Source organism: Meriones unguiculatus, chromosome 2 (genome assembly GCF_030254825.1).
Source record: "Meriones unguiculatus strain TT.TT164.6M chromosome 2, Bangor_MerUng_6.1, whole genome shotgun sequence".
Lineage (NCBI taxonomy): Eukaryota > Metazoa > Chordata > Mammalia > Rodentia > Muridae > Meriones > Meriones unguiculatus.
In genome coordinates this window covers 129,610,786-129,635,628 of record NC_083350.1, presented here as the reverse complement: position 1 = coordinate 129,635,628, position 24,843 = coordinate 129,610,786, and the positions used below count along the sequence as shown (strand labels likewise).

At 43.2% G+C, this 24,843-nt stretch overlaps 1 protein-coding gene across 1 annotated transcript in view; it reads right to left on the bottom strand.

The window, feature by feature from the left end:
• Positions 1-17,832: 17,832 nt before the first annotated feature.
• The window catches only part of Wif1 (WNT inhibitory factor 1), a 59,857-nt gene continuing 52,846 nt past the window's right edge, over positions 17,833-24,843 (bottom strand). Inside the window, exons 8-10 of the mRNA XM_021637863.2 lie at positions 21,911-22,006; positions 21,274-21,369; positions 17,833-18,709 (exon numbers count right to left, since the gene is read on the bottom strand). Of these exons, the coding sequence (XP_021493538.1) occupies positions 18,588-18,709; positions 21,274-21,369; positions 21,911-22,006 (314 nt within the window). The 3' untranslated portion in view covers positions 17,833-18,587. The remainder of the gene's footprint in view (positions 18,710-21,273; positions 21,370-21,910; positions 22,007-24,843) is intronic.

Below are 24,843 nucleotides of genomic sequence, written 5' to 3'. Positions count from 1 at the left end.
CACTTGGCTAGAGCAGGAACAGATCAACACAAACTGTTTTCTCATGAATGAATTTTGAGCAATGATTTTTATTAAGCAATCCCAGAAGCAAGGCACACTTGCTGCCATATTTTTTTTTAAATCTATTTTATTGGGTTCTTATACCTCTACCTCCCTTCCAACCCTTATTCCACCCTAATCCCTTCCGAATCCCCAACACCAGGTAGGAGAGAGAGAGAAGATTAGAGGGGAGAGAGGGCGTAGATCTCTCTAGGCTACTTCCTGCTGATTAGGGATGGAGAGTTCCTTAATGGAACTCTGGTCTCTGTTGTTAGAACACCCAGCAGTTTAGCCAACCAGCAAACCAGTAACAGCAAACACAACAACAAACCAATGGCAGGGAGAGCAGCTGCCGCCGGACCCTCTCCAGCTTCCCCGTTTATACCCACTCAAGAGTTCCCGGAGTTAAACTACCTGCAGCTGGCACAAAATCATGCCCCTGCCAGAGCATGAGACACATTAGAGCCTGCTGCTGTGGCCAGTGTGAGGCCTCCCTGTATCCCACACCTGGGATTAAAACAAAAACGTACTCACAGGACACAACTGGGTCTTAAAAGACACCGAAACTCTCACCACACACATCTCTAGTCTTGCCTTCTCTCAATGCCACCGGATTCCAATTTGCAATATGACTCACCAGGGGTCACTTAATAAATGCCTGCCCAGCTGCCATCAGTTTTACTTTATGATCATAATTATGTGGGAGGAAGATAATTTGAGTCTTTGTAAATGTCATACTCATCACCACGCTGTCGATTTATTAACTGACAAAGCAGCTCTGTATAGAGTGCGGTTTCCTTCTTCCGCCTGCGGTGGGGTATAATTCATTGCCGTCATTCTTTTTGTTGTTGTTGTTGTTGTTTGTTTTGTTTTGTTTTTTTGAAACAGGGTTTCTCTGTGGAACAGCCCTGGCTTGTCCTGGACTCACTCGGTAGACCAGGCTGACCTCGAACTCACAGAGATCTTCCTGCCTCTGCCTCCCAGAGTGCTGGGATTACAGGCGTGCCATCATTCTTTAAATGCTTTAATCATAGAGCTAGGTGGATCTCAGTCCAGCTGGGCTGAGGGAGAGGTGGGAAGCTGGGAAGATCCATGTGTGTTTGCAAAGGCGTTTCTAGTGCAGGTTCTCATGTGGATTAGCAAGCAGAGGGGAGCACAGTTCCCTGTGCTTGAGGGCCAAGCGAAACTACACAGGGAGGATTCCTCTTAAGGCAACCCTGCCTGTCACTGCCACTGATGCCAGAGATGCCATCAGATTATTTAGTCTTTGAATGTGGGTCCAGAGTGACTTTCCATCAGCCTTGACCTGGGGTTCCATCTTTGATCTCTCGCAGCAACATGAGGAACTGTTTTAAAGGGTTGAGAGGCGCTGCTCCAGACAATGCTAACATAACTGATTTGGAGTTGGGAGGGGAAATCTGCTCCAGGCTGAATATTGGCCGTTTTCTATGTCCTCATCAGTTTTTGAGCACAGCCTTATTTTTCAGCCTCATCTTTTTTTTTTCTTTCAGTTGTCATTCCTTCATCTTAACTTAATGGGAGTTAACCATTTCTTCAAGGAGTCATAGGTCCGCCTCCACCCACAAACATACCTTCATTTCTACATTTTAGTCTCTATGTGTGAAATGTCATGTTTCTAGTCAGACACCAACTAATATGAGACGGTTCATGAGTGTAATTCTGTTCCTCAGAGCTTATGTTTTGTGTAGGGGCCTCCTTTATTTATTTATTTATTTATTTTTGAGATTGAACCTCCATCTGAATCTCAAACTGTAGCCCAAACGGAGGCCTAAAACTCAGTAGGCCTCAAACTTGCAGTAATCCTTTTGTCCCAGCATCCTAGTGCTAAGATACCCGACTTAAACACAGAAAAAAACTTCTTTGTTGTGTGTGTTTGCTTTGGGTTTTTTGTTTGTTTGTTTGTTTTTTACAGAAAATTGAACACAGGGCTGTATCTTTACTTACTAAGGAACAGATACGCTTCAAGCCAATAAAGGGAAATATCCAATTCCATTTTGTAATATTTCCAGAAAAATATTTACTATAAGGGTTTTATTTCACTCTCGTTGAGGACAGTAAAAGATATGAGTAACAATTCCATGATAGTAGCGGAAGGTCCAGGCTTTGATTTGTAATTTTCAATCAGGGAGGATCACCCAGAATTCAACTTGTCAGCCTTCTCTCTAACCTGAAGGGTGCTTGCCATATTTAAGATCCTGCCTGTTTAGCTGCTGGGGCTGAGGAAGGAGTGGGATCTATGCTCACTAACTCCCAGGCAGGGCTGGAGAACACGTCATACTTCCCATACTGGACATAGCATCACTTCCTGCTTTTCCCGCCATCCTCCAGCTTTTTCTATGTCAGAAAGATCCTACTTGTTGGAAGGCCATTCCCAGGAGTTGGGGCATTATAACCACCACAGTCCTGAGGGAACTGCCAGAGAATCCCACAGGAATGACTGGCTGGGCACACCTTCCCAGACCTAAGGACCTTTCGGAGGGAACCCCAGCTTCCAAACATCCCCCTGCCTCCCAAGGAAGACATAGCCTTTAACACAGGTGTGTTTTAGGTCAACATCCACAGAAACTCCTTGTGAACTGTGGATATAAAACAGTTGAACTCTGATGGCAGAGCCAGAAGGAAGCATCTGGACCCCGAATGGCCACGTGGAGGAAGGCTTCCATCCACCGGGAGTATCTACTTTGATTTCAATACAAATGGAAACTTCACTTAAATTGTCTCTAAATGTATACTTCTTCTTTCATTACAACAGCTAGTTATTTCCAATACATCTTTTGATCCAGGAGGAAGATGTTGCTTTGTAGAATTTATTATAATCCTCTGCTTCTCTCGGTCTCTCACTCTCTGTCTCCCCTCTTTCCCCCTTTCATTTCTTTCTTCTTGTAATCACATTTAAACAATCTTTACAGTTTGGAGGGAACTGGGAGAAAAAACAGGGAGTCCTGTTTAAGTTTCCAAAGCCAAATAGGCCTATACCAGAATTCCAGAGAACTGCACAGAGTGAGGCTTTGATTAGCTCATTTAATATTTTTTAAGCGTTTGATTTCCTCGGAAACTGTGATTAGAAATGTGGTGGTCAGGCTGGGTAATTTCTGGATTTCCATTCTGCGACCATAATTTGCAAAGACTCAACTTTCATCTCTGCAAGAAGAAACTCTTGCTGTCTCCCTTTTCAAAACAATGAATTTTATGTAAAAGCTTATTACTGTCTCTTTCAGTGAACAACAACAATAAGAAATCTTGTAAATCTTGTACTTTGAAAGAACTGTGAGATAATTCTACTTTTTTTTTTTTTTTTTGCTAAAATCTCAAAGACCTACCTAAAGAGTCTGTGGAGGGAATAGAAACTGTGGTCAGGATATAATACATGAGCAAAGAACAAGATAAATTACTACCAATAATAAATATATAAATAAAATTTAAAAATAACCAATCAGTCCTTTCCCTAAAAGCCAAGGTCATAAATGATGGAAAAGTTAAAAGTTTGCCGTAGATGGATGACTCCAGGGTACACAAAGTAGGATCTTTTTTCCTTATTAAAGACTTATTTTTAATTTTAATTATGTAAAAATTAAAAGACCTTAGGAGTCAGCCTAAGAATGATGCCAGGCATGAAGTTCACAGGTAACAGGCATGTCGTTCACGGTTGGGGAATGCTGCTGAGCTTTTCTGTGGAATGTGTTGGTGGGATACTGTCATGGTCATCCCTGCTGCCTTTTCTCCCCAGCTTCTTTGGGAAGTAAGTTAGATCTTTTCCAAAGAAGGCATGTTTAACCTTTCCTTCTTCCTGTTCAGGCCAGAATAAGATGCCTTTTTTTTATGTCCCACAGCACTTTCTGCAGGCATTCGTCCCGCAGAACATTCACAAATGACCCGTCTTCCCTCCTCAACCGTTTCTTTCTTTATATTTTTGGTTGTGAGCCTAGCCTTTCATGGGTGAGCCACCACTTCCAGCCCTTCTTTCTTTAAAACAATTTTAATTATGTGTATCTTTGCGTGTGTGTGCAGGTGTCGAGGCTAAAGGTATGGGAATCCCCTTGCAACTGGAGTTACAGGGAATTTTGAACAGCTTGGCGTGGGTGTTGGGAATGGAATATGCGTGGGTCTCTTCGAGAACAGTGTGCTCTCTTAATGGCTGGACCATCACTCTGGCTCCCAGCTACTTGCTTCCCGATGCAAGAACTTCATCTACAGAACTCTTTGCTTCTGCAGCCTCCCGTGCTTGAATCAGACACTTGTATTGGAGTATCAAGTTGTAGAAAAATCTCCTTGGGTCCTTAGGAAAGTGTGGACTTTTTTTGTAGGAAGGAAAAGTGTGTTTTCAGAGAGACAGTCAATTTTGTGGAAATCTTACTTTTGGTACCCTGAAGAACTCTTGCTTGGTTACTATCCATCGATCCACATGCTCCATCACTTTTTATTTTTTCTCTTTTTCTTTTTTTCTGGTGACCCAAAATGTTCTTGGCTGCTGATGGTAGAAATCCTGCTACAAATTGAGCCCTGTAGGAACTTAAAAGGAAATGTGTCTCGGAAAACCTGTCTCCTGCCATGCCTAAATGGGCCTCAGGCACTTGAGGACGTTGGGCCCAGACACCAAAATGAAATTAACAAAGATTGCCCAGGAGGAGGACTGGGCATCCAAGGGCAGCCAAGTGGGTCCAGTGAGGGTGCTAATGAGCTGTTTCACACGATTCTGGCACGCTTAGCCTGAGCTCCGAATTTTCTCTCAAGGTATCATTAAAATCAAATGATTGTCTCATTTCGAATGTCCGTTTACGCTGTAATTATCTCCATCTTTTGTAGTGACTTTTCGTGGTTAAATTAGGCAGTTCTCCTTTTGCCTGGGTAGATAATGTAATGGCTTTTTAATCATTTGTTTTCTACCAGCCAAATTGTTTCCATGACCCCATTACAAATTCTTCTGTGGTGACAGCTGTCCCAGCGGGCTGCAGGCTGCTCACTACCAATCTAGCCAGTGAATGGTAGACGCCATCTATTTCCCCCCGGGATCCGGAAAGAAACAAATAGTTCCAATGATAACTTAGTTCTTTACATTTGTCATAAAGAATAGGAAGAATACAATGTGGTTATGAAAAGTTTTTAGAGAAATTGCACTTAGTGTTTTGTTATTAAAGTAATACATTGTTTTTACAGAGAATTTAAGTACACAAAAATTAAAAAAAAAAACACAACGAAATACACTTGTAACAGCGATTTACAAAAATCATTTTTGGGTATGCTGGTATTTCCTTACAGATTTCATTTTTTATTATCGATCGTCTACCTAGCGATCATTTGTCTATTATTTGTATACTATCTATCTGGTCTATTTTTCGTCTGTTTATTATCTATCTGTCTGTCTGTCTGCCATCTCCCTAAATTTGTTGATTTTTCTCTCTGTGCAAAATTAGGCCCATACATTGCATCTACCTTTTTAGCTTTAGGCTCTCACCTGACTTGTATGATGCGCACTAGGAATCCTTAGAGGCTGCAGTTGTTAGCGACTGATTCCATAGTCGTCTACTATCGTCATTTATTCTTTAAACACTTTCTAAGAGCCTACTGTGGTTAAGTGCAGGGTAGACTGTGACTTAGTCACTCCTCTGTTGCTTGGCATCTCGGTCCCTTAAAAGTATGTCACATCCTTACTCTTCACTTCAATCCCTGCATCTAAGGGTGCAAGCCTGCATCCCTTGCAAATGGCCTTTGAGGCATGTCCCCAGCCTTCCTCCCTCCTACTTGCTCTGGTAATTCCAGCCACCTGGGTCTTCTACCATTTCTCTCCTTGTCACCCAGGCATGTACCCCTGGGCTTCACCATGGTTCTTCTCCATCACCACCCAGAAAGCCCAACAACCTATTTCTCAGATACGCTATCTCCTTTGGTGAAGCCGATTCTTCCACCTCTTGTCTCTGATCGCTTCGCCTCATGCAGTCGCCGTTTATTTGGGGTGAAACACGTTTTGGAAGTATTGGATCACTGACACATCCCGACGTGAAAGTATTTATACAAAGAGGCAGCCATTAATGTTTTGACCAAAACCACGTTGCATGCCTTCCAACACCATTGTTCAGTGCCTTTACGTTGCTTTTTATGTGTCTCCAAATGGATTAGGGTATTCTTTTGCCTTATTTGAAAATGGAGACCTGTTTGGCCTCTTCTGTAATGTTAGTAGTGCTGTGTTTCTAAGATTTATCCATGTTTCTAAATCCGTAGCTCATATTTTTTACTGCTGTATAGTATTCTCTCTCTCACATAATATATATACATATATATGTATATATGATATATCACATGACCTAAAATCCATTTATATATCCAGTGTTGTGTGTAGGTGTACTTTAAAAAAAAAAAAACTATTTTATTTAAGTTTCTTTTATCTTTTTCTCCCCACTCCATCCCAATCCATTCCAACACCAGGTAGGAGAGATAAAGGGTTACTGGGAGAGGGGTGCAGTTCTCTTAGCTGCTTCCTGCTGGTTAGGGCTTTCAGATTCCTTGGAGCCAATTCAATCCTTGTTTCAGGAGATCTCCAGCTTCTTGTCTCACAACAGCAACCAGGAACAGCAAAGGGGAAGCAGGAGCAGCCTTGTTCTTTCTCTGAGCTCCACGTTCTCTGGGCTCCGGCATTTATTGTCGCTCCAGTGTCCGGCAAAGAGCTCCCCTCAGAGCCCAAGCAAACAGTCTGCTTCTGTGGACCATCTGAATCAGTCCCACATCCCTCACCTGACACCAAAACAAAACCGTGTTTATATCCACAACAGTTGTGCAGATGGACAATTATTGTTTTAAACAAAAAATGCCACTTTTCCCCTTTATGGTTCTGGAAGCATCATACACCCCATCTCTCAATGGTATTTATGTAGGAGAGGGATTGCTGGATGACAGAGTTTGTGGAGGCTCGTGTGAAGCTCCTCTTCAATCTGGCTGTATCAGTTTATACTCACATTAGCAGTGCGGGAGAACTGTCATGCTTCACACGTGGAACTGTGCCGGAATGGCTGAAAACAAAAAAGGACCTCCTCATCGTTGACTCTGTCTTTCTACGACACTAACTGAAGACATGCTATGATAATCCAAATGATAATTGGCTGTTTCTCTTCCCACTTACTTCTCTTTAAGGAATGACAGCCGTCGTGAGCGCAGCTACTGGCGGACATTGCATTTTGCATCCCAGCTGTGCACAGGTCACGCTGTCCCTCATCAGCCTTCTGAAGAAGTTGCCACTGTAGTTTGGGAGTCCACAAAGCTCATTAATAGAGCATGTGTTGCAAACTAACTTCCTCTAAGTGGTGGTTTTCACATCACCATATCACATGACTCCAAGCTAATTCTGTAGCCCCTGCTAGACTGCAATTTGATGACAGATATCTGTCTTACGGCCTTTCCAAGATTTAGAACATCTCGCCAATAGTTCTCTGAAAGAAAAAAATATATATATTAGAGTTTGTCTCTAGTGATATTTCTTTTTTTTAAATTAATTAATTACATATTTTTAAGTTTATGTGCATTAGTGTGAAGGTGTCACATCCCTTGGAATTGCAGGCAGTTGTGAGCTGCCGTGTGGGTGCTGGGAATTGAACCCTGCTCCTTTAGGAAGAGCAGAGAGTGCTCCTAACCACTGAGCCATCTCCCCAGCCCTCTAGTGTTATTTCTCTGTCACCTTAGCAAATAAGACTATGGCATTTCTATTTTTGTTTAGATATTATCTACATGAAAATGCCAGAGAAGGCACAAGGCTGTCTTCTGGAGGAACCCAGTATTATGTGTTCAATCAATCAATAACCATACTGGTCCTTTCACTGAGGTCTCAACTATATCTGACCATACATTTGATCAGAATGAATGATCCAATTAATTCTCTCTTAGATAAAACAGAAAAGATGATTCATTAAACACAAAATATTGTTTTTAACATCTTGTATGGAACACTTAAATGCTTGCTGGATTGGTCCGTTGATAACTCAAACTCTGGAAAATTTTTTTTTAGACAACTGCCTGTGATAGATTGTAAGCCTCTGAAAGGCCAGCCAAGTCTCCTGAGAGAATTCCCATAGGAGATGGCTTGAGACTGACCCATAGTGGCATGAAAAGGCACCGGCTGATGGTCATTGGGTTATAGCCACTTTTGGGCTATTATAACAATAGTGCTGTGAGTACGTGCAAGTTTTTCTGTGAACATTCTGAGTCTTGTGTGGCTCCTGGGACTTGACCAGACTGGGTATGAAAACAAGATAAACACACCGACAAAGAAAAGCTGGGATTGGATGAGCTGGAGCCTCTAATGGGGTTGCTGTAGGTATAGTGACATTTCCTGCACACCCTACTAACATCCACAGACAGACCAAAGGAAGGCTCTGCCATCTATCTGAGTCTCACTCTGGTGGGAAGCCTTTTGCATTGCCCATGGGTCTGAGGCTAGGTTCCTGACAGGACCAGGCCCACAATAATAATACATACTCACTCAGGACTTTACCAACTCAGGGCTGCCTCTGCTCCTCACAAACATAAGCTCAGCTTCCTCAGAGTGGAAAAGCTGGGTCATGTGGTCAGTCTACATCTAGCTTGTTAGAGAAACTGTCACGATGTTTTCTAAAGTGGTGCATCTTTTTATCTTCCCAGTGACTGACTGCCTGACGGGGATTCTATCATGGTATGAGTTTCAACTCCCTCTACAGTCTCAAGGCTTCTTCATGACATAAGTCCTGCCTGTGACCTAACTCTCAGCATGGAATTGGTTTCTGCTTGAGGGATGAGGGATGCAAGCGGGCTAAGCGGAGGTTCCAAAGATTTGTTCATATCGAGAGTCCTGAACCTGAGACTGTGGACCAATAATACAAAAGGCGTGATTGAAGACCTTGAAGAGCCTATCTCTGAATTTGAAGTGGGTTCTAAAAGCCACCACACGCATTGTTGAAAGAGGACAGAAGCAGTCTTGGACACACAAGAGAACAGAGTATGCGAACACAGAACAGAGAAAGATGTGTTCACCAGCCAAGGACCGTGGACAGCTGACGGAAAATAAAGGAAGGAAAGGACGCGTTCTCCCTGCAGATCCTCCAGGGACATGTGACAACACCTTGATTTCCACTCCGTGAAACTAAATCTGTACTCTGTTCTCCGAAGCTGGGAGGAGCCGTGTCTGTGACAGAAGCTCTGAGTTCGTGGTAATTCGCTTTAGGACCCAATGTAATTGCTAAAAATGGGAGCAGGGTGAAGCAAGTGTGATTTTAGAATGCAGCCGGAGGGGAGGGAGCAGAGCAGTCACATGGAATGCCCAGCTTGAGGGTTGGCCTTTCTTAGGGACGAAACGCATCCATTCATCCATCAGCCATTCACTGTCAACTGCTGGAGCTCCGAGTACTGCGCTACTTCATTATAGATTTGTCCTTCTTTACATCTGGAAGGACATCAGGTGCCTGGCACTGATATATCACACACACACATAATTCTTTGAATTACCTTCAAATAGACAGTATAAGGAAAAAAAAACACTAGGTAAAAAGTTTACAAATAACTCAACTTGTGTGTGTGTATAAAATCTTGTTTTCTGTCATGTTTCAGCTGTGCTCTTGCATGCAGTCATTAGGAATACCAGATTCTGGAACCAGACTTTCAATGTTGGGATCTCAGGTTGCTGCAGATGGGAGCTGTGACTTTGGGCAGGTCAATAAGCCTTAGTGAGTCCTTTATCTGTATCATGGGGGTCATGATTGCACACCCCTCATAAGGCTTTTGTAGGAGTGGAATATTGGCATTTAGCCTCTCCCTCTCTAGGGAGAATGTAGCCCTGACTGTGATATTTACCAGGTCCTGGGGTGAATACATTCCCTCTTTAGGCAGTTTGATGCTATCAGCAGAGGATCTCAAGTACACAGAGTGGCTCAGCATGATGTTTCCTGTGTGTAAATAGAATAGATGTAAATGACTCCAAGAACATAGACTGTAAAATAGAGTAAAATAATGGGAAAGAGATTAGCTTTGAGTAGTTGTTACTTTTTAAAATAATTTCTGAAATGTATCTGTAGAAATGTTAATCACCAAGCCTAACAACTAGCTCATTAGTTCCCATAAAGATTTTAATTTTTAACTGCCATTCTTCAGCTGATAGACATGGCCTCCAGCTCACTTACTCTGTGTTGTGAACTTTGAGCAAAGCCTTGTCATCCTCGGGTTAAGCGGAGTGTACTAATTATGCTGGTGCCATAGTATTTAAACTGGCAAGCTTTAATTTATCAAGGCTAAAAGTAGGTATTTTCCCTTATAACCCATCGAGCCCAGGCACCCCCATAGAAGCACCCTGTCTGGTCTCCAAAGAAGACTAATTACAGCGCTTGGAAGGCAGAGGCAGGTGGGTTTCTGTGAGTTCCAGGGCACCCTGGTCTACATAACAAGCTGTAGGCTAGTCAATTACACAGCGTGGTCCTGATCGGAAAAAAAAAATCCTTATAAAAATTAGTTTTCCAGTGTTCCTGTATCTATACAGATCTAAAATAAACAGATCAATTTCTCTTGAAATACGTACATAGGGGGAAAAACAAGCAAATTGCCTAAAACCAACTGATTGACAATTCAGACCAGAATTTGTGTTGTAAAGAAATGCTTCGAATTGACTTCAAACAGACAGTATGAGAATAAAAACACTAGAGGAAAAGTTTACAAATGACTCCAAACCACTTAACCCGGCGTGTGCTCCCCCGTGTGTGCTCTATGGGATTTTTGTTCCTGAGAGATGCTTTCTGGGGGAGAAAGGCATCTTCGTTCAAATAAGTTAGGGAGCCAGCCGGCTGGTCCCAGCCAGCAAGGTTGAGTGACACAGACCCTGAGAGGTGCAGCGACAGGACACCCCTTAGCCGTGCCAGCCCTTATCTTCTATACACGTTTCACCCCAGAATCTATTTCCATCTAATTCTATGGCTATCTGAGCAGCTGGCATTCTCAAGGGCAACATTTGGCATCTCCTCGTGGCATCTTCTGCTTCTACACTGTTCCATAATCATTAGCAAACCCCATCCCTTGGCTTGTCTTAGGGTATCCTTAGCCCTCTCATAGAGCAGTGTGAACCCCCATTTCCATAGAGTCTCTTAAAGGCTGGCCATGATACATTTCTTCTCCAATAACACAGGCAAACTGAAAGCCTACCAATTCTTTTCTTTTCTTTTCTTTTCTTTTCTTTTCTTTTCTTTTCTTTTCTTTTCTTTTCTAAACACCATTTTGCCAGGAGTATCAATCAGGCATGAAGCTAGAAGGCCGATCCCTGGTTGATGTCCATGTAAAAATGTCAATAGACACTTGGCAAAAGCCAAAGGGAACCCCAACTTACTTCGGTTTCAATGTGATAGTCTGAAAGGCCCCTGCTTTCTTTAAAGGCGCTGCTGCCACAATTATTTCCCCTGGTACATTTGAAAATCATTTACATGAAGGAAAGTTGTCACGGAATAGCCTGTGCTCCCATTGTGATTTCAAGGGTGGCTTACGTGTGGAGCCGGGATGGCTGGTGCCTAGGGCTCACCTCGGCTTCTTCCTCTGTAACTGTTCCTTCAGTCTGGTTTTGGTTTAGGAGAAAGGCAGTATGTAATCCAAATAAACAAGCCAGGGCAGACTATCTAAATGACCGAAAGCAAAACAGTGTTGGAACTCTAGCTCCTTTGACAAAATAGGCCAAGGGTTCACCATTCAAGAGGGCGCCCGGTGGACAAAGATGTTCATGATGGCTTTGTGTGTCTGAAGAGGCAGCGTTTGCGCCTTCTGAAAGCATGCTCTATGTTAGCCTCGAGTTCAAAGTCTTAGCAACTAATCATCTTTAAAGAGTAGGGGAAAAACTCGTTTTTGTTTTTTATTTTATTTTTTTCATTTTGGGTGTTTCCTTAATTGAAGGCAAGACTAATTGGGGCTTTGGGGACATTTGCTGTGGGGTTTCTGGAGAGTGTCATGTGGCTCTTCATTGAATTAGGATTCCATGGCTGGGATGAATTCATTGTCTGTCAAAAGGCATGAGATCCCAGCTCAGCCAGGTTTCCACGTTTCTGTCTCCTAATAAAGAACAGCAGCCAGAAGTTGGAATAATCCAAAGAGATCTTTTTCGGTTATAATGGATTGTTCACAGAATTGCATAAAGCATCCTTTTCTTTCGAGCTGTAAATTCAAAACTACGAATTGTTTCTTTATTCCTTAAGAGGGAACCTAAGTTCAAAGACTTTCACTGGAATGAAACCTAAAGTAAATGAATGTGGTCCCCTTAACTTGACCCCTCTCTCTGGGCCTTCCAGTTTTCGTATTTGCAACATTAATTCAGAAGAAGTTTGCAACAGTCTCTGACTTAACTGCTTTGGTGGCTAATGATTCTTCCTTCTCAAGGCCTGGATTCCTACTGTCCACCATGAGACTGAAGGTACAGTCGTCTGGCCAGTGCCTCGGCAAAGGTAAACTCACTCCGACAGGCGCCGTGAAAGTGACCCAAACTACTTGGAACCAGAAGTAGTTCAGATATACAAACTTTAAAAACAGGTTTTTGTTTGTTTTATGCACACGATGTGGGATGCTAGGGTTGGAAATCAACTCTAAACGTAAAAAAGGTTTTATGTGTACACACACACACACAAAATGAAGCTGTTCATTGTCATGTTCACTGGAGCAGGGAGATGAGTATTCATTCACTCGGAGTTGAGTCCATTTTCTTCTTCTTTTCTTTTTAAATGAATTCTGCTCCCCCAATAAATATCTTTATTTGTTTTGCCTCTGAACCCCTGATTACAGTAGTGTCTTTTAGGTACTAGTGCCTCTTCTAGTAGCATTTATCAGGCTTATGGTTGAGAACCACATATTGTGAATTTCAGGTTTTGTGAGCCACCATGTGGTTGCTGGGAATTGAACTCAAGGCCTCTGGAGCAGCAGCCAGTGCTCTCAACCTCTAAGCCACCTCTCCAGGCCCCTTGAGTCCATTTTCAATGACCATGGATTTGTGGACTTTTCAACACCGGTGTGGGTTTTCCTGTCGCCCTTGAACATCTAGTTGGTTTGGACTTTTAAGAAATGTCAGGAAATTTTTAATAGCTGAACATATCTAGGAAGTCAGAACTGTTGCTCGGGGAAAATGCGGAAATTCCAGTGCTTATTAAAATATTTTTCATTTGTAATTTTGTATATGCTTAAACTGGCAAACTGGTGAAAAAAAAAATCAATTCACATTTGGAGTTCACATTAGTATTCTTAAAAATCAAGACGCTTATGGAACACCTGAATGTTTTGTTTCATGGTGTCAGTTTCCTGTATATGGTTTCTATTTTTTAATCTTGAGCCATTTGGAGGATATTTATTCAATGTGCTTATTAAATTTTTTATATTTGTACCAGTTGCACAAACTGCCTAGGAAGTATTACAGCAAAACTCCAAAGACAGGAGTCTTTGGATGGGCATTTGTTTGTTTTTTTTTTTCTTTATTTCTTTTTTATTGCTTTCAGAAAAGTCTTTTGAAATGGTGACATCTCCATTAGCCAACTGAAAACTTGTTCGCCCTGCTCTACCCCCTTCCCTCTATTCCATATGCACTCGTTAGATTGTGCTTTGTTACGAATTCTGTGTCTTCCGGAAGACTGTGAAGAGAAAGACCCCGTTACTGCTCTGCAGGTTATGCGGCGTGTCATAGCATTCTGGCCTTTTTCTGAGAACGGGAGGGAAAGACTGGGGATGCAGTTCAGTGGTAGAGAATTTGGGTAACATCTGAAGGCGTTGGGTGGGGGCCACTAGAATCACGAGAGCCCGCAGGAGACATTTCTCTCTTCTCTCTAGAGCTGACTTGAAGGTCAGCATATCTGGGATCTCTCTGTCAAAAGGATTACTAGGTATGAACTGAGATGGGGAAAATGCCTCATTACCAACCCTCCTTTTAGGAAGAGTGCTAGGATTGAAAAGAATAGTTTAAGGAAGTGAACAGGGTGGTGGTAAGAATTAAAAAAGAAAAAATCAAGATGCTATATATATTTCCCTTGGGGTAGGTTAGCCAGACCTTACTGGAGGGTGCGGCAGAAACAGATAGTCTTAGGATAGCGACTGGGAGCAGGGCCCTGACCGAAGCCCGCCTTTCTCATTTCTTCCTACAGTTCCTCCGCAGTTTAACGTGGAAGAAAACAGGTTTTCTTTAAAGAATGGCAAAAAGCGACTTTTCCACAGCACCCACCCTTCTTTCCTTTTTCCTCTTTCATTTTAAGATACTCATTTTTGTTCGGTGTGCATGGGTGTCTGCTTACATGTATGTTTGTCTGGGTACCGTGCGCATACCTGGTGACCTCAGAGGCCAGAAGAGGACATTGGATCCCTTAAAGCTGGAGTTTCTGGTGGTTGTGAGCCGCCTGATGTGGGTGCTGGGAACTTAGCTCTGATCTTCTGCAAGTGTCTCAAGCACTCTTAACCCTGAGGCGTCTCTCCAATCCCAGATCTACATCTCTTGGTCTTTCTTTCCTTTATAGAAACACTTTTTCTAGTTTAATGTCTAAGGGGTGGCTTTACCTTGTATGTATGCTCTTTGGGACTTATAGGCTAATCAGCTACGGTTTTCTCTTGAAAGAGCTTAGAGACGAGGGTTCCCTCTTGCACTAACTTCATTCCTTACCTCATTTTGTCTACGCTTCATTTTATTTTCTAATTTTCTTTACATATTTCATCATCTCAAACAGCACACATACTTTCAGACCCTTTTTTTTGGTATTTTTGCCCCCTTGATACCTTAACTTTTCATTTTTTAAAATATTTGCTTATTTATTTTGAGTGGAGAGGGGCTCATGTCACTAGCAAACATGTGGCCGTCAGAGGACAGCTTACAGGATTACCTTGGTCACCGTTCTATTGCTGTGAAGAAACGCCATGAATAAGACAACTTACAGAAGAAAGAGTTCGTCAGGGGCTTACTTACAGTTTCAGAAGATGAGTTCATGACCGTAATGGCAGAGAACATGGTGGCAGGCAGACAGGTTAGCATGGTGCTGGAATAACAGCTGAGAGTTTACACTGAGTCCATAAGCATCTCTCTCTCTCTCTCTCTCTCTCTCTCTCTCTCTCTCTCTATCTCTCTCTCTCACACACACACACATACACAAACACACACACATACAGAGAGAGAGAAACTAGGACCAGCACAGGCTTTTGAAACCTCAAAAACCACAGGGTGACACACCTTCAACCAGACCATGCTCCCTGATCCTTCCCAAACACACTTCCACCACCTGAGGACCAAGGAGTCAAATGTACTAGCCTCTGGGGTCCATCTTCCTTCAAGCCATCACAGCTCTCTCCTTCTACCATGTAGCTTCTGGGGACTGAACTGGCTGTTGGTCAGCAAGAGTCTTTCCTGGCTGAGCCGTTCTGCTAGCCCTTCACTCTAAAAATATTTACAGAGGTATTTTATACAATCACCTCCTCCTCCTGCTCCTTCCCTGCCTTCCCACTTTCCTTACCAGTAGCTTCATATGAATAACAAAAAAATATTTCAGAACCTATAAAGTAACAATTTTCAGTCTTTTTTTTTTTAAAGCTGGTTTCCCACTGTTGTGGCTCTACATAAATTAACAAAGTAACCAAAGAGTATTTTTTTTTTTTTGGATAAAGATTCATAATATATCCGGTAGCCAGGAATCCTCAATGCTCAACCATATGATAAAGGCCATACGTAGGTAATTAGGTAAGTAACAAAGAATTCTGGTTACATATAGAACCTAAAACCACAAATGAATGAAACCACACCTAGCTTTAAAAAGAAAAAAATAAAAAGGCTTTTGGGTATACTTTTTATCAAAACTGTTCAATATAATGAGTATGATTCACTTACAATGGGGCTGATAATGAAGTGAGAACGGCCTTGAGCACCTAACTGCATTTCTAGGTGCCTACCAGGCACGCTCAGCAACAAAACCCAGTGAAAATTTAAACCAAACATCTCTGGAAAACCCTGCTCCTGCCCCACTAGTGTTCCTCCTGTGGCCTGCCTCAGCCACTAACATGGATGCTCAGGGGTCTGTCTCCCTGTTGGGAAGGCTAGGTTTAGCTGGCCACCCTGCTTAGGTCTGAAATCTATTCTGAGTCTCTGACCCTAAAGTCATTTCACATTGTATTTCTCCACTATGTGATGTGTCCTTTGGGGTGTGTGTGTGTGAATTGTATATTGAATTTGAGAGTTTATACTTATATTTTTTTCTCTGTGTTTTAAACATCTCTAGCTTTTATGGTGCGTGTGCTAGCACATTAGTCTCTGCTTTCTCTTTATCCTTTTCAGGCAGAAGGCTGGCTTCAAACTCAGTATGTGGGGTTAGAAAGCTGGTTCTGTTGTTAAGCACGCCTGTTGCTCTTGTAGGAGACTGGAGTTCAGCCCCAATACCCACATTGGATACCTCACAGCAACCCGCAAATACAGCTCCAGGAGATCTGGTACCGTATTCTGGCCTCCCAGGATATCCACACACAACACAATCAGACAAATAAATGAATAAAAACTTTTAGGAAGTCTTTCGCTGTGAACCCAAGGATGACCTTGAACCTCTGAATCTCCCACCTCAGCTCTCCAGTGCTGAGATTACAGATGTCTGCCACCACGCCCAGTTTTATGTGCTGCTGGCCTTTGAACCCAGCGCTTCACAGGTGCCAGGCAAACAGTCTGTCAGCCAGAGCCACGTCTGCAGCCACTAGACTCACAAATTTCTAGCGGAGTTCATAATTAGACAGGGTTGGAGATGGTCAATGGAGATTACTTTGGTCTGTAATTTTACATGCAGTCTAGCTTCTTTTTCTTGTCATTCATCTCCTGCACCGCACAGCTGATCACGCCACTGCCTACCAGGAAGAAACCCGGTTGGATCCAGGTTATTTATGAAAGAAAGTCTACCCTCCTCCTAGAGGAAGAAGGTGAGTAGCATGTGGTTGGAAGACGCTGTCCGTGATCTCTGTTGTGTGCTTCATAGCGCACATAGAAGGAGGGAGAGCAGTGCAGTGGTACTTTCTTGGAGTCAGATGGAAGAGTTTAAACTCTGTGCCTATCGCTGTGACCTAGGGTAAATACTTGTTTTACTGTCTCCATACATGGGCTGTCTATAAGCAAGGAACAATAATATTTGCTTTATAGGATAACATGACACCTAGTGTACTTGGGTTCGGTGGGTTAAATGATGAATAGTGGTATTTGATATTTGTGAAATCCCAACACCTTTAACCAGTCTTAGGAGGTGGTCTTCCATTAGTGGGATATTGCTATGGCTTGAAGTGACCCCCAAGTTTCTAATGCTGGAAGCATAATTTCTAAGGCAACTGTTGAAGGGGCACTTAACAAGCAGAGGCTGAATCGCGATGAAATGACGTTCTCGCAGAGCGCATTACTGAGCTCGGCATTTGGTTGTTGCAAACACAACTCCAGCTCCCTTTGTTCTTGAGCCTTCTTCCTCTTTTGCCCCTTCTGTCTTCCATGACACAGGATAGCATGAAGGCTTTGCCATTCGGTAGAGCCATGCTTGAGTTTCCTGCTTCCTAAACCGAGACCAGTCTCAGCTATCTCACAGAGGTGGAGATATCTTGAGAGAGATGACAAAGCTGAGACGTGACCTAACTGGGAGTCTTGCAGACAGTGACGAGAGTGTCCCGTAGCAGGGCCGGGGTACAGTAAGAGAGTGTGGGGTGGGGGAGGGGAGGGGCAGGCAGGAGGGAGGAGGAAGAGCTGAGACTTTTGGAGAGCTAATAGCAGCCATCTTTGTTTCCATAGGCTAGCAGTAACGCAAAGACCCCACACAACACTCAGAAAATGAAAGCAGCACCTTTATTTTATACATACAAACAGTATAAAATGTTTATTACGTAAGAGCTGTGTTTTGTTTACAATATATTATATTGCTTCCATCCAATGCAAAGACTTCATACATTATATTCCTTATTTCGTTGTGTTTACAATATATTATATTGTTTAAATGCCACTAACACAGTGTAATTATTTTTTTTTTTACTTAGTTCCCCCCTCAAAACTAAACTGTCTAGAATAACAGTAAGGGCTAAATATATTGTGCAGACTTCAAGATAAGGGAGAGCAATTGAAATATTAATTATACAAGTGTCCAAATATTTAACAATAAAATTTGAAATACTGTGGTTTAAATACCATTAACTGCCTTATCCACACTCTTGTGATTTATGCATCTTTGCCCAGTTCATCCTCTCTAATGTCCCCAATCCTAACACCACAATGTGTCATAATTTCCCATATATCTGCCAACTACACACTGAAGAGACACATTTTTAACCTGATCAACTGACAAAATATAAGATCTGTCCCAAGGGACTGGAAGAAGAAAAAAAAAAATCTATGCCTTCATGCTCAACGAACGTACTTAGAGAACCTAAAAGGAAGAGTAAATATCAGCCCAGTGATTTATAATGAAGCTAATAAAATTCAGGCCAGTATTCTAAAGTGTAATGAACATCATCCGAACATTCAACACATGAAAGGTTAACAAAGGCTATGAACTTGGTGTAACTTGAACCGTTTCAGATGGCGGAGTTCACCAGATGTAATTGGATTCAGGTGGATCCCTCTGCCCCTCAGCCTTTTTAAGTGAAGGCGTGTGCTGCTCCTGCCTGGCGCCTGCTGGCCTCGGGGCATGCATGAGGCTGGCTCCATACCCTGCAAAAATTATTCACAGCTTAAAAGAAAAGAAACTACAAAAAAAGGCACCTCAGTTTTTTTCTTTTTCCATTAACCATTCAAATGAAACCTTTTTTTTTTTTTTTTCCATCCCTGAGCAAGACCATAGTGGCTACGCAAAGCTCCCTGGATAAAGACAGGTGACAGGTTCAAGGTCTCTGCCCAACAGAAACCCGAGTGCCTAGCTCCATTAGGTCTGCTTCCCATTGGGTCTGTCACTACGTGTCTTGGCTGTATAGAACCCCGCTCCCCCTCTCTAAATAGTCTTTTGCAGCCTCAGGTGACCTTGAACTCCTGATCTTCCTTCCTCCCCCTCCTTAGAGCTGCGGATGGCAGGTGTGCTCTACCAGGCCAGGTTTATCTGATGCTGGGACTCAAACCCAGTTCTTTGTGCATGCTAGCAAGCACTCTATGAATGAACCACGCCTCCAGCCCCACTATAAATAAGATGGCTCAATGAAGGGGCTGGTCCTATGCTGAGGTCTCCCAAGGTCCTGCTGAGAAGTTGGTCACTTTTTTTTTTTTCACTGCATTACCAAACCAGCCTCACTTATGTTAAAGCAGTTCAACACAGCAGCTTCCATTCTTTGTACAGATCCCAGGATCAAGTCTATCACACTAGTACACAGGAGTTCTACTGGAATCAGGACCGCTGCTGTGCGTGGTAGAGAAGATGCCTCCTGATGCCTGTTGGTAGGATTTGTGAATTTTGCTCAAAGTGCTGCTCTACCCATCTTCCACTCTGCTTCTGAAACTTGAGCCTACTTTCTTTCCATTTGCGAACTTCTGGAAGTACTGGGTGAACACTGACTCGTTTTCTTTTTTTTTTTTTTTTGCTTTCCTAGAATGGATCCAAGACAGCAATTACACCTTAAAAAAATAAAATAGAATCTGTCTCTGTCTTCCTGTGCATCAGAGTCAATCAAATTCAACATTTTGCGTGTTCCTTGTGGTTTTAAATGCAAGCATGCTGCTAAACGACTGTTGAGAACAGAGCCCCCTTGTTGAATGTGTTTCTTTGAATTGTCAGCTACTAGCGCACAGAACGCTCAAAACACCAGCCAACAATGCACTGGGGTAAATCCCCTCCCGTGCTGCCTGGCTTGCCACCCATGAAGGCCAAGCTCTCTGCTGGGGTGGGAGAGCCTGAGCAGGGAGTTGGTCTGTCTCCAAGACCCTCCTCCCCTCTGTGACGCCTGGGTGCCTAGGACCTCCCAGGGTGCCACCCCGCTGGGAATCTGATCTTTACCAGAATTCTCTGACTCAGAGCTTCCCCGGCACCTCCCTCTAGTCAAAATAAACCCCATTCTTTCAGCTCTGTTCTCTTAGCTAACGTACAAAACAGCTGGGTGGCCTCCCCAGAACCGGTCCGCAACTGTAAAAGCACCAGGGCACCTTCTTGCGTGCGAAGCCTGGCCCTGAGAGAGGTGCCAGCGGCAGATGGACCGGTATGGTCTACAGCGGAGTGAAACATGGCGGCTGCCCGGCTGCCTCACAGCTCCGGCACAGGGAGGCTCCTAACTTGCTTTCAGTTTGGATGGGTGACAGTCCCTTTGGGCCTACCCCGCTGGGCGTGCTCACTGGGCTGCATGCACTACCCTCAGGAAACTGGCCTAGAAAGATATTTGAACAAATTTATTCAAATTTGTATTTTATCATTTTAGAGGTGGACAGGATTGAGACAATCGGTTCCTGGGGTGCTGTGGACAGGTGCACAGGAGGGCCGTTCTAGGCGCCAGGTATCTCCGCCATCTTGCTCACTTGGTGGCTGTCCCCACCCCCATCCTGGGCTGTGTTCTCTATAAGGCAGGGTCTTTCCCATCTCTTTGCTCATGTGGCCCCAGTGCCTAGACTGGGCACAGAGGAGGGATACCGATCAATGCTCAGTGCTTGGGGCTGATCAAACTTCATTTCATGTATGAAACGGTCCTGTGATTCATCTATATCCCTAGTTCATCTGGGATAGTCAGGAAATCCGAAAGGCACAATTCCATGAGACTCTTTTTCCCCAGGAAGGGCTTCCATGAGCCTGTCTTTTCCTTCAAATTGTATCCAGTGCCATTGAAAGGTCACAAAAAAAAAAAAAAAAAAAAAAAAGTGTTGTGTATTACATTTAAATTTATAGAGCTTGATTTTTTTTTTAAACCAGAGGTCAGCAGATACCGATGGTCACTTAAAATGTTAAGGGCAGATTGTAGTGCAGTGCTAAACCAGGATACTTGCCTAGCAAGGCTCAGGGCATGGGTTCGATCCCCAGCACCATGATATAAATAAATAAATAAATGATAGGCACATAGCCAACTCTAGCTGATTGGCTTCTTTCCTCACACAACAAATTACTGAGCTAGCCTGTATTATTAATTTGACCTAGAGAGTATTTGTGGCGCTGTTTTATAGAACTGGTGGCATTTCACGTGCCTTCTTCCATTCTAAAGCCTAGGTGGCTCTGAAGTTGAGAGAGGGGATGAGCAGGGAGAGGGGGGCCAGCAGGGCCAAGCCACAGGTTATCTGAAGAGCGGGCGCCCCAGACGGCTGCTACTCACTTTTATTGCAGTGTCTCCCGTGCCAGCCCTCTCGACATTGGCACTTGTTGGGCTCGTAGCAGGTTCCGTGAGCACCGCAGCCAGGCTCGCAGACAGCTAGGATCAGAGCAGAGCACAGCTATGCTTCCTCAGCCTTCCCATTTCCTTCTTTTAAACAGAGCTACAAGGCTACTTTTCCTTTTTAGTTCTTTAGAATGTGTTAGCCTTGGCTTCACCCATTACTTTTTTTTTTATTTTCCCAAGTCACTTTCCAGCCAAAAGTCAGCCTCAAAGTTTGGGGAGAAAAAAAGAAAAGAAAACAAAACAAAACAAAAAAACCTTCTTAGGAATGATCTTTATACTAAGCATCATGTTTCTCATACACAATGACTCTCGGTGAGATTTTGAAACTGCTGGATCCTTTCAAGAAAATCCCCAATAGACAAAAAACAAACAAACAAAAAAACTGAAAGAATTCAGCTGTGTGCGTAAGTATTTTATGTGCGGTGCCTTTGGTCTAAGTGAAAGACGCATATACACAAGGGGAAAAGGTCAACTCTGAAGCCAGGCAACATGCAGCAGTCATGGCCGTTACATCCAGGGAGGACATCGGTTCAGCCATACCGGTACCCATACTGCCACTCCGTGCGGTACTTACGCTTGGAACAGAGGTCTCCTTGGTAACCTTTGGGGCACTTACACTTGCTTTTACCGATGCATTTCCCTCCATTTCGGCAGGGTTGGGGGCATTTGCCTGCAATACAGAGGACAGTAGCTAAGGAAGGAAGGAGCTCTGGGCTTTATTCAACAGTAATTACATCTTTCAAGGAGTAACAAGGCTTTGAGGGGAGAAATGCTTTGAAATGGCAGTTATTTCTCTTTACTTCAGGTCTACACTGGCTTTTATATTATTTTTGTTTTGGAGATAAGCTAATATATTGACATGATTATATATATATTATATAACAGAAAATAGATTATATGTGACGCCTCTTCTTCAGTAATGAATGCACTGACAAATGCATGAAAAAGAAAAATTTTAACTATTCTGGCTCATAAATTCTTGCAGCTTCATACATTGTTCTAAAATTTAGTATGTGACTGACTCGCCACAAGACAGTTTCTACAACTTCCAGGTTTTGCGTATCACTTCTTCTTCGGGAAGTCAGTCTGTCCATACCCATACCTGGTGATATCTTAGCCTAGCATCTTTCATATTTATTTCCCTCCGCAATCAAGAATTTCCTATTTGAAGGGTTGCTTTTTAGAAGTACGTGATAAAGGACTATTAACCAAAGGCTGAAGCCACCTCCTGCCAAGTACGCAATGATGTGTGATGATGTCCCAAAAGACAGCCAGCAGCCATCACATTTCAGTGGTAACTCAGTTTGGGGTTTCACTCTTGTTCTTTTTTTTTTTTATCTTCATTTTTTTTTTATAGCCAAAGAATGCTTCAGATGAGTTGATGAAAGAGCTGAACTTCATATGAAAACTTCATATAAAAATGCTTTAGTTTTTAGTTTGTACTTATCCCAAAGAACTTTGTTTATGAATTGGACAAAGCCACATTTTAGTCTCGAAGACAATGTACACACAACAGTGTTGGGAGGTGAAGGCCTCCTGAAACTGCAATAGAGGAGACTTTGGCTTTTTTCCTCCTAAAGATCTATGGCCCCCTTTCCTGAGACAGAGTCTCACGTGGCCTGGCTTGCCTCTGACTCACTGTACAGCTGAGGATGCCCTTGAACTCCTTTCTGATCCCTCATTCCACCTACCCAGTGCTGGGTCATAGGGTGCACTCACCTTTTTAGACAGTTTGATTCAGTCCTGGGTTTAGACACAGGGCTTTGCACATGATAGACAAGCACCCTTGTCCCACCGAAGCAGCAGTCCTAGCCCCCAAAACCACCTGCCTTATTGACCTCTGAAGTCCAGAAGAACCCCCCTTTCTTAAGAATACCATTTACAGCTTAATGATGGCCTCGGCTCTTACTTAAAAGAAAAGGCTCTAACTCCAAATTCCCAAAGCAGCATCAATCCCGGCAAGCCACAAAGCTGGATCACAAGGAATTCTCTCCAGTGCTGTGGGCTTCTTTAAGCCAACTCTATGTGAGATGGTCATCACCCAGCAAGAAAGACACATCTCCCTTCCACGTAAACAAGTTGGCGGGATGAGTGCTCCATGGCGGGTGTGTGGAGTGTGGGGTGAACCTATGATCAGAACAATGCAGAATGACTAGTAGAGTCTTCTTGATTCTATTGATCTGTGTTCTTGGTAAGAGGGGCATGAAGAACCTTCTTCTCAGCTGAGAGATAAGGACAGGAAGCTCTCTCCTGGTTCTTAATCATCAGGAACGTGATTTCAGGGAACTGTTAGGCCATGGATCTCACCATCTGATTGTTTTAGTATTCAGAACACCCAAAGCGTCTGAATGCTGACTTCTTTTGCCTGACAATACTTTGCAACTGTGTTGCATTGATTGGAAGCAGGTGTATGAAAGCCCGAGGAATCAACCTGTTTATGTAGATTTCAATAAGGTTAAAAGTGTTGCAGTGTAGCCCGCAGAGAAATCCTTGTGAGAACAATGCCATAAGGCACCCGCGGTGAAGGCATTAGGTCCCCCACCTGTGAGACTGCGGGATCACTTCAGGTTGTGACTCTGTTTCACAGACAAAAAGATGAAAGAGCTACAGGGTGTTCAAGGGCCGACAACCACCATGTGTGGGCCTTAGAAAGATGAGTTGGATTTTTTTTTTATTTTTTTTGAAAGATTAGTAGTTTTTAATAATTTTCTTCAACAGTCTAAGTTACTTTCTATAGAGAATTTTTATGACAAGGTCCCGCTAAGTTATTGTAAAACTTATTTATAAATATTTATAAACTTATTTATAAATATATAATTTATAATTTTATATCATAAACAATGAAAGGTATACAAATGTAGTTTGTAATCTTTAATTACTATAAACAATTAAAATATAACATAATGTGACACAAACGATCTGTGTGACCTTTTTAGCTGAAGTTCTATGAGAGTCTTAGGAAACCTGTAGGCCTTACATAGCAAGACATTCTGCACAGCTGGCACCCTGCACAGCTCTGAGGACGGCCTGGCTAACCCAATGACAGCAATCTCAGAAGCCAGTCACAGTGGGGCTTGAGAAGGTATCCTCACCGGTAGAAGGGAGGGGAAATGGCCATTAGACACGTGTCTCTGTAAAGAGGAACACTGAAAGCGAGGAGAAACTGCAGAGCGCTGCGGGTGGGCCGGGAAGGAGAAACAGCATCGGAAACATTGTTCCTGTGTGGCCCAGCAACTCTCCTCCCAGGTGAACAGCCACGAGAAATGTGAGATGGCTCAGCGGGAAATGCACCTGCCACCGAGGCCTGAGTCCGGTCCCCCGGAGCCACCAGGCAGTAGAGAACGGACTCTCAAAAGTTGCCCTCTGACCTCCACATATATGCTATGGCATACATTTGCCATACACGCACACACACCAAAAAGCATAAACCTGTCAGCATGGTGGCCTGCTCACAAATATTCGCAACTGCATTGTTCAAATAGCCCTCGAGTGGGAACAACTGAAACG